At 40.7% G+C, this 14127-nt stretch overlaps 1 protein-coding gene across 2 annotated transcripts; it reads right to left on the reverse strand.

The window, feature by feature from the left end:
• Window positions 1-2377: 2377 nt before the first annotated feature.
• On the reverse strand, window positions 2378-13809 carry opn4xa (opsin 4xa). Of its 2 annotated transcripts, none has more exons than XM_062558804.1 (10): window positions 12682-13809; window positions 10533-10668; window positions 6879-7012; window positions 6563-6766; window positions 6283-6454; window positions 5112-5273; window positions 4715-4822; window positions 4464-4638; window positions 4110-4247; window positions 2378-4017 (listed from the first exon to the last, which is right to left on the reverse strand). In XM_062558804.1, the coding sequence occupies exons 2-10, from the start codon at window positions 10664-10666 to the stop codon at window positions 3451-3453; spliced, it is 1794 nt and encodes a 597-aa protein (XP_062414788.1). In that variant the 5' UTR covers window positions 10667-10668; window positions 12682-13809; the 3' UTR covers window positions 2378-3450. The 2 variants fall into 2 exon arrangements, with proteins under 2 accessions (XP_062414788.1, XP_037341415.2); XM_037485518.2 differs by having other exon boundaries at window positions 4110-4250.
• Window positions 13810-14127: the final 318 nt, after the last annotated feature.

Below are 14127 nucleotides of genomic sequence, written 5' to 3' on the forward strand. Positions count from 1 at the left end.
GTTGATTTGCTCGGACAGTGCAATTTCCTTTGGGGATTATTTAAAAGGTATTTGAAAGACATTTTTTCTCCTTATTTGAAATAAGATTGTGTTTTATGATAGACAGATTGCAAAATGTTTAATGTTGAGCCAAATGGATCAAATCGACTCGACAGATTGCTTCGTAAAATATTTGCATTCACGCGTTATCGTTTTATCACTCTTTTCGCTCCTCATTTTGTGTGCTGTTATTCTTAGTGCAAATTCTTGTAACGTTGTTTGGCGCATCATTGTAATTTATTAAGTTGATTAATAATTAGCTTGTTGGTTTTCCATTGGGTTTCGAGCTGTCCCCATATGTTATTGGCCTAGTGGCCGTCTGCCCTCTAGTGGTCAGCAGGGGTAGTACATGCTTCGCAGTTTGCTCAAATCCTGTGGATTTAAAACCGGCCTGAGGGTAAAATGTGTGTACTATTACTAATCCTTCCCTCCTCTGCCAGCTCATAGCTAAACATGTGTCACTCATCTTGTTGTCTTGGTTCTCTACCAACACATGACTTCTAGCCTGAGGGAGGTTTTCATGAAACCAAGTCAAGCCAATGAAAATAAAATAAAACATCTGTGAATGAAAATTGTGATATCTGGCCATTCAATATTCTATTCTTAGCCAGTGTTTTCTTCATTCCTGGATTCAATATTCTCATTTCTTTTATTTTACTGATGACTGTTGGCTGTATTTTCACTGGGGTTTGGTCACCAAGTTTTGTGAAAAAACAAGATTTTAAGAATCAGAATACGTTTACATGCTATTTGATAGTACTTTCCTCAAGCAATGCAGGTAGATTGACTTTGACAACAGTGAGCATATTTAATGCTACACAGGTGATTGATCTTTCATGATTAGTTAAGACAATAAGTTGAACAAAATGTAAATTCCATATTGAGCATTTTGACAATTAAATAATAATTTTAGTCCTTTACTAAGGAGAAATGTCTAAATATGACAACTGTAAACTATTTATTTTCTTTTTTGGTGTTATTAGGTGTGATGATCAGGTGAAATTAAGTAGTTTGGCAGCATTGGGGAAAACGCTTTATGAATTGTGGTCGGTATTAGAAAACATATCTGGATGTTTTTCACAAAGATAAAACTGGATACTATTTTGGTTGACTGTTATCCCTCAGGTTTAAAGTTTGATTATTCCATTATCCACAGTTTCAAACAGGTTAGGAATGTCAAAATGTACAGTGTTTTGTTAAACATTTCAATCAAGGTAGTTTTTTTAGCATATTTAGCATTCCTAGGGGCAGTCACTAAAAATCAATTGGCCTACGACAAAATATCACTTATTATAAATGCTATTAGTTAGTCATATTCAGTTTGTTTGAAATTTCAGTAGCGACTCTTCCAACTCTCAAATGTTTTTACTTCTTTTATTTTTGCACTATAATATAATGTTAAATAAATAATAGATATAAATTGATTTTTCGTGCATACTAAAAGGGCATGATGCATTTGACAGATAACCATTTACTCAGTGAAGCTACAAAGATGTTTGCATTCTGCTGCATTGGTCAGCTGGGCTTTCTTTCAGCCACATGTGTGCCATGTCAATATATGGTTATAGACTAATGGGAAGCCCAGCAGCAAAATCCCCCTGTGCAAAGCGATTGAACCACTGAAGTGCACCAGTCCTTTATGCAAGGTTCGCTGTGCATACCTTCGAATCATCTTTACAGAATTGGATAAGCAAACCGCTCAGGAAACCTTGGAATTAACGTTCAAAGACGTGTCAGCCGGGGGGGGGGGGCTTTCTAGGTGTTTGATTTCCAAGGAAAAACACACTTTTTAGTGTCACTATAGATACATCGCCTCATCCTTTGTGGTAACTCTACCATGTAATTACATGGACAGCTGGTTAAAATGAAAAAGGATGTAGAGCAGCAATCCCCTGCTCATAGTGTGATACGTTTAACAGATCCACCATATTTATGGACTTCTGTCATCCTGGTGTCTCAGGTGGTCGAATGCACTGTGTCCTGGTTTTATAACCAGCACGAGACATCGGCTCATGTCATTCCCCTTCTCTTTGCCTCAGCTTTTTATTGCGACTGTACTCTGTAAACTAAGAGAACATTAACGGCATTGGGTGGGTTGAAAAAAGAGAGGAAAATAGATCCACCTCCATCTGCACTTGTGTGAATACTGACAAATATTTGTACGTACATACTTTTCATCTGGGAGGCCATTTCAATAATGCATGTGCTATATTGCATTAATAAAACATTTTGGATGGACTCAATTTAAATGTATATATTGATGCATAACATTGTATGTTAAGGTTTATTATGTATTGGTTGTCGATACAGCTTCATAATAACACTATGGGTACTATGATAATAGTGTATTAAATAATACAGTTTTTATTTTATTGCTGCAACAAGTTATAAAGACATTTCTTTCATGTTGTATATTACACAATTTTGAATAAAGTGAAAGAAAGCGCATTGTCTGTTGATGAAATTGTATCATAACATTTATAATAAATTCGGATTCATTTGCAAGCTCTAAGAAGATGAGGGAAAAAAGGCTATAAAAGGCTTATTTCCAATAACAAATACACACAAGATTAAACATTCTAGTTTAAGATTAGCACCAAGCGCAACAAATATGTAATAAATAAGGATGGAAAATTGATTGTGACAATACTGTTCCTTAAAGCATGCAGCTTTATTCCTCATCATAACGGATGAAGATGCGATACATCAGGTGTCCTTACGACGTAGCCAAGATGCACTATGACCCACTCTGCTAAGCAGAATGCCTTGAATCAAATATATCTTACATTGTCCCCAAAGTAGATGCAGTGAGTAAAACGCTGGATTATATAACTCAGGATACGGCTCATGGACAGAGACATTTGTGCATTAAAGACATGGCATTTGTAAGACAGAGATATGTAGCTGTAGCAACGAAGTAAACAAGTGTATAAAGTTATACTTCCACACAAAATACACTCCAAAAAGAGCAAACTTTGTTCCCTCAGAAACAAGTTCATGGTAAACTTGTTGGGTCTTTAATTAGTTATTCTTTGTATACAGTTAATTTAAGGCTCATTTGACAAAGTGTAATACATTTTGAAGTTCCAAAAAGTGAATTTAGACTAGATTCCATTTGAAAGATATTCCTTTGTTTTCACTGTGACATTATTGAAAGTACCAATTACAAAGTAAACCTGCTTTTAACGAAAAAAAAGATGAAACCATTTTGTATGTTAACAGCAAGCTTAAGAAGTAAAGTTGTCCCTCAAGATTATTATTTAAAACACGTGTGTACAATTACACAAAAAACCTACAAACACACACATTTGGCTGCATTGCTAAACAATTGAGATACAAGTTTTGCCCCCCGCATGAGACGCCTCATTCACGTTTGGCCGATGTGTCGCACTCACACGCAACTGCACCTAGCTAAGACCTCTTCGAACGCGGCTCGAGCCCTTGAGCAGAACCCTCCAGAGTCTGTAGATTCAGCAGCAGTTCTATCCGTCTGCTCTGTGCGGGGGTAAGGTTAGGGTGAGGTGAGGTAAGGGTAAGGTTAGGTGAGGTAAGGGTAGGGTTAGGTGAGGTAAGGGTAAGGTTAGGTGAGGTAAGGGTAGGGTTAGGTGAGGTAAGGGTAGGGCTGGGTGAGGTAGGGTTAGGGTTAGGTGAGGTAGGGTTAGGGTTAGGTGAGGTAAGGCTAGGGTTAGGGTTACAGATGCGTTCCGGCGGCTCTTCCTTTGAGTCTGGAGTCGTGACGATGGCCGCCCGGTGCACGCCCACAGCTCCGTCCTCCGCGCACTCCAGCTGGACGACCCTCTCCTCGCCTCTCTCCTGTTGAGACCGCCGCGTCTCCCTCGGCTCGTCGTCACCCCCACCCGCTTCCTGCTTCTCCTCTTTGTTCCGACTGTCGGGGCTCCCCGGCGTTCCCCTCCAGACGGCCGCGGCCGATCGGGCGCGATCGCCCCTGTCCGATGGGCCTCGCTCTGGAACGTGGATCTAGGGCCCGGAGTAATTGACGTGAAATGGCCTTTTGACGGATGCATTATTGAGAGAAGCGTGTACATGGGCCCAATGAGCATCCACCCTACCTGTTCTTGGCTTTGGCTTCCCTTTGATCCCTCGGTCTGCGTAGCCAAGGACTCTCTATCCCGCAGAGCACCGAGGGAATGGCTGGACCTCACACGATGGCTCTGATCCATAGGGTCCAGCTCCACGTCACTCCAAACCTGCTACGAGGGACATGCACGTGGGAGTCAAGGGGAGATCCTGAGGATAATAATGTTAATCTGGTCAGTTACAACTGCCTTGTAATTGTCAAACTAGGAAATGAGTGACACAATTAATTATCCTGATTCAAAAAGAAATGAAACAGCTGTTTTTTCTTCAAGCACACCAGTGAAAGTGCTGCTTGTCATTGCGTTGCTTCTACTTTCCAAACTCACTGTGTCTGTCGTGGACATGGAGGAAACTCTGTGAAACTTGGTTTTGGAAACCGACGACTGTCTGCTCAGCATCAAGTCCCTGAGGGAAGACTCGCTGTGTGACATAGATATGCACTTCCTCCTCGGGGGCTGGGCTAGGAAGTGTAGACAGGGAACGTGCTCCGCCATGGTGTCTCTGTTGAAGAACGACGGTCCCTCAGCAAAGCTTCTAGTCTCTTTTCATGCTTATGTTACAGAGCTGTTGGACTCACCTGTACTTTGAGTGAATGATGGCGTAGATAAAAGGATTATAGATGGCCGATGCCTTGGCTATAACAGCAGGGACAGCTTTGGAATAGGGACTGAGGATGCTTGCATATCTGAAAGTTGTAAAATGTTCGTAAAGATAAAACTGTACTTTGCCTGTAATTAAACAGGTGCTGTAGTTTGACCCTGTTACATAGCACTATGTCATGCCTGGTATAATGATATTCTGCTAGAGGTGCAATATGGCACATGGTAAATGGCTGAAATGAAATACACAGTGCAACCAAGCATCATTGGTTTTATGCCTATATTTACATAACTGTTGTCAAATGACAAATGCAGTTGGACAATTAGAACAAAACCATTGGAGTATAACACGCTCTTGTCATGCCGTATATTTACCCTGCCCAGGCGATGAGGGTGACACATGCATAGGGCGACCAAGAAAGCACAAACACTATGATGACCACAAAGGCAATCTTGGCCAGCTTCCATTCAGTCTTGATGGACTGCTGCTGGATCAGGGTTGACTTCCTCACCTGATACCCCAACTTCTCCACATCTCTGTGGAAGGAACAATGGACAGAGAGAAGGCATAAAGGAATGGTGTAGTCAATGTAAGGGTTTTTTCAGAGGATAAATTCATTAAAAAAAACATGTTTGCGTCCAAATCCTTTTAGTATTTTGTATGTGTGCATGACTGCGGACGGCCGAGCAAACAAACAACAAACAGGGCAGGAAGGCAACAAACAGGATACATCATTCTTCCTATTTTTCACTCCTTTTAAGAGGATTGGAATGCCATTTAAAGATGGTAGACTTGATCAATTTGCAGATCTTAACTTGAAGTACGGAATACAAAATATGAAATAAGACATGCTGACGTTACAAAACTGGACAGGGCGGTGAAAGAGTAACAGGCAAGAAGTTGTTTGGAGTCACTCCAACTCCTTTGCAGGACACGGTGTACACTTTGAAAGCTTTACAGTATAAATACTGAAGTCTTGTGGGTGAAACTTATCCCTCCACTTCAGCCAAAAAGGTAGCATTATCCCAACATAGACACCTTTAACTTTAAGGTAAATACTAAAAGCTATATCCACATGTAATTTGGTGTTGTGCCCCAAAAAAGTCTTTGATAGTACCCCTGAAATGGGAAAAGGCTTCCCATGCTGAGGGCTGAACTGGCTAATGTGTATGGAAGGGATACTGATGGACAGGCATGAAATGGCAGGATCTGAAAAACAGACAAATATACACACATGCACATAGATACATTATTATTAAAGGGAAAAACAAGGGTGACGAATGCCAACATCACAATGTATGGAACATGCTTGTGATAATATTTAAGAAATTGCATCGCAGCAACGTCAAGCCTACTCTGAAAGACATTTCAGTGGGTTGTTGATGTGAAGATGTGACAGCAGAGAGAAGCTATAGACTGCACTGCAATGGCATGATACACAGTTTCATACAGTTATTAAGTAAACTTTCTAAATAGCAGCATTTCCAGTCATTTTAATGTGTTTAGTGCAGTAAAGTGCTGCATATTCACCTATAATTCATTCACCTGCTTGCCTGGCGGATTGCCAGGAACATGCACAGATAACAATAGGATATAATGCCCAGAGGGATGAAGAATACAAAGCAGCATAGCATCAAAGTATAACTTTTATTGGCTGGAGTAGATGTCACATAGTCCCATGTGCACGACGTCATCAGGCCCTCTGGTATGTACGAACCTTGAGGTAAAAAAGTGAAAAAGAGGGATAGGGTCGAAGTGTAAGGTCAAAAGCATAAATAGAGGGTAGTTGAATAAAAACAGTGGGGCGACAGATTAAGTGACTTACTCCACCCCAAAAGGGGGGCGAGGCTCCAGGCTAGAGAGTAGAGCCAGACCAAGGCAATACTGAGGCATGTGCGTCTCCTGGAGGTCCACTGGATGGCTTGCAGAGGCTTGGTGATGACGATGTAGCGGTCTAGAGAGATGGCCAGAAGGTTTATCATGGAGGTGATTCCAAATAAAGCTCCACAGAAGGCATATATTTTACAGCCTGTGGAGGAAAAGAGAGACGGAGGCGGTTCATTCATGTGTTATGTTTTGAATTTTGAAAAATGGCTCCAAACAAAGATGAATTCAATTTAATTCAATGTTAAAAAAAATACCTGTTTCACCAAAAATCCACCCTTTGTAAAGAGAGTTAACAAAGAAGATGGGTGACTGGGTAATTGCCATGAGGAAGTCACTGACGGCCAGGTTCATGATGAAAAGGTTGGGGGGAGTGCGTAGCTTCTTGTTGCTGAAACACAGAGCATTGAAGAGTCAACATGATGCTGTTGTTGTTGTTGTTGACTCCCACGTTATTCCAGAGACAGACTGCAAACAATGCTCTTCAACCCCAAAACACTTCAACGTTTTTTGTGTGTAGTACATTCACTTCCTTATGGAACACATTCAAAATCATTAGAATTCGTATTAGAATTCATCCGGATCCGGGATATACTTGTATGTTGCAGACATTTAGAGGACAGAGATTCATACCATGGCCAATTCAAAATCCATTAAATAACTCAAATAAAATCCTCATCTTTCTCAAATTAATTCGCATAACATCACAAAGGAAGGAGGGTGGAATTCAGTAAACACAACACATCCATCATGCTCCTCTTCAATCATACTTCATCTTCTGTACTTCAATTTTTTGAGGCAAGTAAGAGACAGATGAGAATTTGCAACTCTTACCATAGGGATCCCAACCATATATATAAGCAAACTAAAACTCTATTGTTCCAATAAAATGGAGGGACAAAATGCACATTCAATATTCCAATATGATGACTCCCCTGATGACTCCGTGTGGCCGGCAAAACAGTTGTAGTCAGTCAACAAACAGTGGCAGAAAAAAGATATATGTGGGCAGCTGCAATGAAAAGAGTCAATCAAAGTGGACACACTAGACAAATAGAATTATAAGTAACCTTTCAATTGGAATGTCACCGAATGGAAAAGCGGGTTCTCGGACCCATTAACGCCTGGAAACCTCACTAAATCACTGCAGTTAACAGCTGTGTAGGTCTGCTGTGCTATAAAGTGTGCAGAACTAGCCTGTATAATACAGGCTTGAGCTAACCCCTGCCTCACATGTGTACAATAATAATAACAAAAATAATGATCTTCAGTCATTTGTATAATCAGTCAGAAGACTGAAGGTTTATACTGTATGTCAATATTATATATGTTATGTTGTATAAGCCTATTCATGTTATTGTTATCCTATATGGGCTATATTCAATCAATTAAATGAATATTAATTTCATTTTGGTTAAGTAAAAGGACAGTATGGAATCAACATGAGCCGAATGCATGAAGGATATCCATTAAATCCAAGCAAGTGTACTCTTAATTACTGACTTCACACATGTTCCTGAGAGGGCGCAGGTAAAGGCTCCCAAAAAGGAACGCTAACCCCCCCCCCACAGCCAAATAAGCAAGTTTAATTTCCCAGAATAAAGCAGCTCTTTAATGTTTTTTCAATCAAAGTAAAGCATGTGAACAAATTCAGGGCTAAAGCGGTACATGAATGATTACACACAAATCCACCCCCAATAGCAACACCTTGTATCTTTCCCTCAAAACGCCGTAAAATCACTTCTGTCCGAGTAACACTTCTAATAGCAATCGCCCCCGAGGTGAAACAAACACACAATGAGGCTGAAACAGACTCGCATTAAATCCATTCCTCGTGTGAAATTAGCTTACACTGGGTCAGTCATCAGTTAACAAGGAGCCAACTGTTACCATATCTTAAGACAACAATAATCATATTGTCACAATAAAAGTTGAATCTCCACAAAGTATAATGAACTCGTGATGACTGCTAGAGGTGTGTACTTGATAGCCTTCAGTTAGCATAACATAGCTCATTGCACACACACACACACTTGCTTTTTGGCAATGGTGTGTCAATCAAGGCTGACAGCTTCGTTACATCAAAACAAGCCCCCCGAAATAGCGCCAAGCTGTGAAGACGGCCACCAATGTGTGGTGGTTTGGGAAATCTACGAGGCAGTGTTTATATGGCTCCGTGACCTAAAGCCTGCTTTAATAGTTACACCAATTCCATTCAGCTTAAAAAGCTTTTTATTTGTCCTCCTTGTTTTGCCCAGTGACTGGAAAAATACCGAAATGAGTAAATGGTCCTCATGTTCACATGCAGGTGGGTGCGTACGTACCGAGGTGTTACTGACCGGAGATCGAGTGATGTGACATTTGAGAAAGATGTGGGTCACCGGAGGTTAGACTTTAATGCAAAAAACATGTCAGACCAGGGATTTAACACTTTGCCCTGTGAAGGTCCTGCATTCGGTGGAATACTGTATATACCCAGGAGTAGCCAGAGAGTATACGTGTACTGCATTTAACATACACTTTGTGCAAACATTTTTCCTATATTTGGGCATAGAAATCACAGTATTCACGGGGGGTTAAATTGTGTGTTAAAGTACAAAAATTAGTTTTGCCATTAGCCGGCGGAATGGTGGTTGGATCTGTTTGTGCAATACCAAAGTGTCGTTCAAAAAGTCAGTTAGACTCAACGTCATCACACTAGATCATAAACCAGCTGTGCTCAGGGGCTGTTTTTTTTGGCAGGAAAATATTAAGTAAAAGGAAGGTATTAAATAGCTGCATCATCATGTATGTCACTAAAAGTCAAAACAATTGAAAGAGAGAGACATGGAGGGGTGTTGACCGAGAGAAGAACCCACAGTGCGTGTGCAGGAATGGATTGGATTACCCTGAGTTGCAGTGCTGTGAGTTAAGCTTGATTGCCTTCCATGTGGTTTAAGTGAGACTATAGCACAGTGTTGGCTGTATGTAAACAAAGGAGAAGCTAACTGAATTATTGAATGGATGCATTGATTTATCCAGTTCAGTTTAAAAATTCCCAGAGCTGCTTCCTGCTATTGAACGGCTGCAGGCTGGTGTACGCACGTCACACCATGTGAGTGGATTTAACTGTTCTGCAGATGGGAATATAAAGTGCTTTGGGACATTTAGGAGTCATACACCAGTATTTAGATGTCTGGTCTAGGTCACTTCATGGAAGTTTTGTTTCACATTACTGATCGCTTCCTTTAAATTGACCTTGCTTATGTTTCAAGGCAACGCACTTGTGGCAATTTATTCATGGTAATTTTTTCGTTTTCCTGATGAGCCACAAATACAGCTTTCACAAGAGCATGTTATTTTACCTATCATCTCGAACACGATGGTTAAAGGTTTTTTTTTCTTAAACAACAGTGTTTTTGACTTTAGTGCTCTATTCAAATCTAACCAAATGCATGACACCTCATGATGCTGTACTTTCTATTTATGTCTTGTAGTTTTCCAGTTGTTCTTTCTGCTTAAGATTACCTTCTAGCCCAAATCTAGATGTGATTAATATGGTGGGAGTCACGGACTAAAAAAAGGCTTTGCAAAAAATCTAAATTTGACAGCGATAATAAAACAATCGTGGCTTAATTGTTAACAATGAAAGGTTCTTACGAAACAAAACAGCTGACTTTAATTATTTTGACCGCTCTTTAATCCAGCCTTGTTTCTGGATAGCAAATGAGGACATGGCATTAAAATGCTAAGCATTACTAAAAAGCAGAACACTTGTTTAATGTTAAACCTAAAGTTTGTTTGGATTAAATGCTTCCCGGATAGGTACTTTTCTATAGAAAAGGAAAGTAATATATAACTAGTTAAATAATGGCACCCTTCAATGGAGAGCGAATGGCATCCTCTGTCGTTGACATCATCGGTTCACTTACCAGAAGAAGGCGTACATGACCAAAGCGTTTCCAGTAACGCCCACCGTTCCAATCACCAAGACAAAGAAGGCGACGATGTAGTGAGCGTGGGCCTGGACGTCCACCTGCCGATAGAATCCGTGGTCCACATCCATCTCTGTGACGACAGGCACACACGGACACACACACGGATGTCAGCGGCAGAGGGGTTTTCTTCATGCACAACGGTGACTTTCATCCAAACCCGATCCTCTCTTTCCGGCCTTATGTAAGAGCATGTATCACGATAAGCAAGTCGAATCTCTGGGGGTGGGACCATGAAATAAGACGTGATGGCATACAGCTTGGGTCAGCTACACAAGCTGTCTTTGTTCATAGATGTCAACATTTCATTTAGTTGAGTCAGTTTGGCTCAAGGTCCTGTGAATTAGTTTAACTTCCTTTGTTCTGGTTTAAATATTGACTTGACAGTACCTTTAGTTTTACATTTGTTTTATCCCTTTATGGTGTTTTTATGCTTTAGTAGAGGAGAATTTCAGTAGTCACAATTTGAACATACCCACGGTTTTCCAGAAGCAAATCTGAGGAAATCCACACATTTCCTCTCAGCTCACTGTTTTAAAACTCATCTCTGAACTTGGTTTAGTTTTAATAACTGGACGTTTGGGGTTTTGATGTTGAATAGGGCCAATTAGCCTTAAAACTGGACACTAGAGCACTTTTTGGCCTTGCTAATGGCGTGTCTTTACCATGTGGATGGTAGGTAACACACCAGAGGCCTGATGTATAAACAATGCACAAAAACAGATACGGCAAACTCTGCAAGTAAAAGATATTCATCCAGAAGTAAATAAGTGACAATGTGTAAACAGACCAAGTGTACTTATATTACGATAGGGGGAGAAACATATTAGCGAGTATTACTAAATTGTGCGATTCCTTTTAGCATTTATACCATGGATTTTAATTAAATACCAGAAATGAGGTTTATGCAGAAGAAAACAGTTTCAAAATCATTAATATTTAGCATATCGGACGAGATGTTTGTTGCAAACCTGAGTTTCATGTGGGATAAAATGAAGCATACAAGCGGCAATTCCAGTTCTTGGAATGAACTTATCGTAGAGAAGGACGTTGGTGCATTTAAATATCAATTAATAACCCTTGGAAACTAAAATCGGGTACTATCAATAAAGTTGAAGAGTTCCTCACTCACAATTATTGAAATGATGGACTTTGACAGTTTTAAAGTTTTTAAAGTACGAGGTCAAAAAAGTATTACTATTAAGCAATAACTCTTACAAACTAACTGTCTTTAATCTGTGAAAAGGCCCCCAATGATTGAGAAATATACATCAATATGATGATTAAGGCAGGGCATTCCTGATAATGAACATAGCTGTATGGATTTGCGGTTCCATGTGACCACTGCTCAGCTGCTGCTGTGATTATGTGACGATTTCTAGAATTTGTTAATGTGATGGAATCAAGAGTGCATGTTGTGTCACGCACCATCAACAGTATTTATTAACCTACCCACTTCCTGTGTGCGGCTGATCTGCATTATAAAAGTGGGTTATGTGCCAGTGCAGCGCTGAGCTCTCTGCCACAAAACATCTGTCTGATGCCTGCTGTTGGCTTGCAAAGCTGAGCGATGATACGATGCCTAATGCAAAACCAGGGAGATCTGACTTATGACATGTGCATGAGAAATCCATGGTGTTATTCCTGAAATCTTGACTTGATGTTGCAACGGGCTGATAGAAAAAAAACCGATTAGACCTGCATGGACATCGGGTGTCAGCTCTTGCTGTGCTCAGTGAAGCTTTGTGCGTCAGTAGGACCCTTCAATCACCTCTCACTTCCCCTCATTGGACATCATAGCATTGTCCCCTATGAGAAGCTACAATAACATGAATCAAATACAAATTACATGTCGGATTTAGTGTGACTGTGTTCCTCCTAAAGGTGAAATGCATCAATAACAAAAACGCTAAAGCAAGCCAAAACCAAAGTATTTTTAGTAAGTACTGAAATAGTTTTCTTAGAAACTTTCTCTTCATATTGTTGCAGTTCAAAAGATTTGGAAATTATAGTTTGTGTACTAGAAATCAACGGCAGAAAGGTAGAATTAAGTCCTGTTATACCAAATAAAATAATTGTACATTACCTCATCCAGAGAGTGAAGCCCCTTCTGTTCCTTCTCAGAGCACCTCTTTGTTTGTAGTTGATTGACGGATGATCAGAGACAGCATTTGAAAATGCACCGAGCCTGTGGTTCAAATGGATAAGACTGACGACTGCTTCTCCAATCGCCAAGTTAGATGGAGATCCTCTCATGTGCTGCAGCAACAGCACGCTCCTGCTGCTCCCAGTGCTTGTGAGAGTAAAAGAATACACAGAAAAAAAACGAAAAAAAAAAACAGAAAGCAGGCAGCAGCACATTGACCCATCCCCCTGCTGGCTACCCATCATACACAGCTCTCACATGGCAAAACGCATTGATCGAGCCAGTGTGTGGGGGGTGGGTGTGTACATGCATGAGGAAGTTTGTGTGTTGTTTAAGTGGGACCATGTTAAGAGGCTGGTCTGACCATAGTTCAAGACATTTCAGGCTATAATTGTAACATTTGAAATCTTTTATATAATTTATGCAGGAACGTGTGCTACATGCAGCATTTCTGATATGCTCACTGTATTTTGCATCATTACTGCAATCACTGTGAATAACGGTAAATGTGTGCATTCTGCAGAGTACTATCAGGATTCATTGCATTCCGTTGATGTGCAGTGATACGCATTGGCACTGACACAATGGTACGTGCGCACCAGATGCCACAGCTAACTAAATGGGATGTGAGAAAATGGCACAGCCTTGTTACCGCCGCTTCGCATTGGCTGGTTTGTGAATTGCAAAGAAAGATTGTGTGATTTTGAGAAGCCCCAAAACCTTTTACATAGTATCAGACTTGTTCACTGCTCATCCTTGTGTAAGGTGAATCTTGAGAAAAGCCCTCGGATAAAAGCTTCCCAGTGTTCATCATCTCATGCACAACTGAGCAGACAGCTGTGTCACCTCCGCTTGCCCTTAATATTTCCCTTTTGTACCTTGAAGTCTGACGTCCGCGTTCGGCCGTCACGTCATCCGAATGGTTCAGAGAAAGGTTGAAAAGAAATGCAGTGATTTCCCTGTGAAGACGTAGCCTGAACGGAGAGCAGAGAGAGGAAGATAAGCCTCCACACTTCTGGGTCACTGCTCTCGTGAGGGAAACAGACCTATCAACATTCACCACCTTCCAACCAGTTAGCTTCACTCTACAAATTCTGACATTCTCACACAGGGAGGCGGATGCTACGCTCTTCTTTTTTTTTTTTGGTGAGTTGTTTTGTACGGTGTTTGAAGCATTTTTGGGTCACATTACAGGAATGTGATGACCAGCTGATCCAATGGGAAGGCATCTGTAAGATCATGAGGACAAGGCTCAACTGTTTTCTTTATGTGGCTAAAACAAAGAGAGGGTTCAGCTTAGTCAGAAAGGACATCTGAATGTTTACTCAGAAAGTATGTAAACTGTCCAATATGTTAACTCATGTTAACTGTGGGGGTGTCACAGCG

Source organism: Pungitius pungitius, chromosome 18, assembly GCF_949316345.1.
Source record: "Pungitius pungitius chromosome 18, fPunPun2.1, whole genome shotgun sequence".
Classification (NCBI taxonomy): Eukaryota; Metazoa; Chordata; class Actinopteri; order Perciformes; family Gasterosteidae; genus Pungitius; species Pungitius pungitius.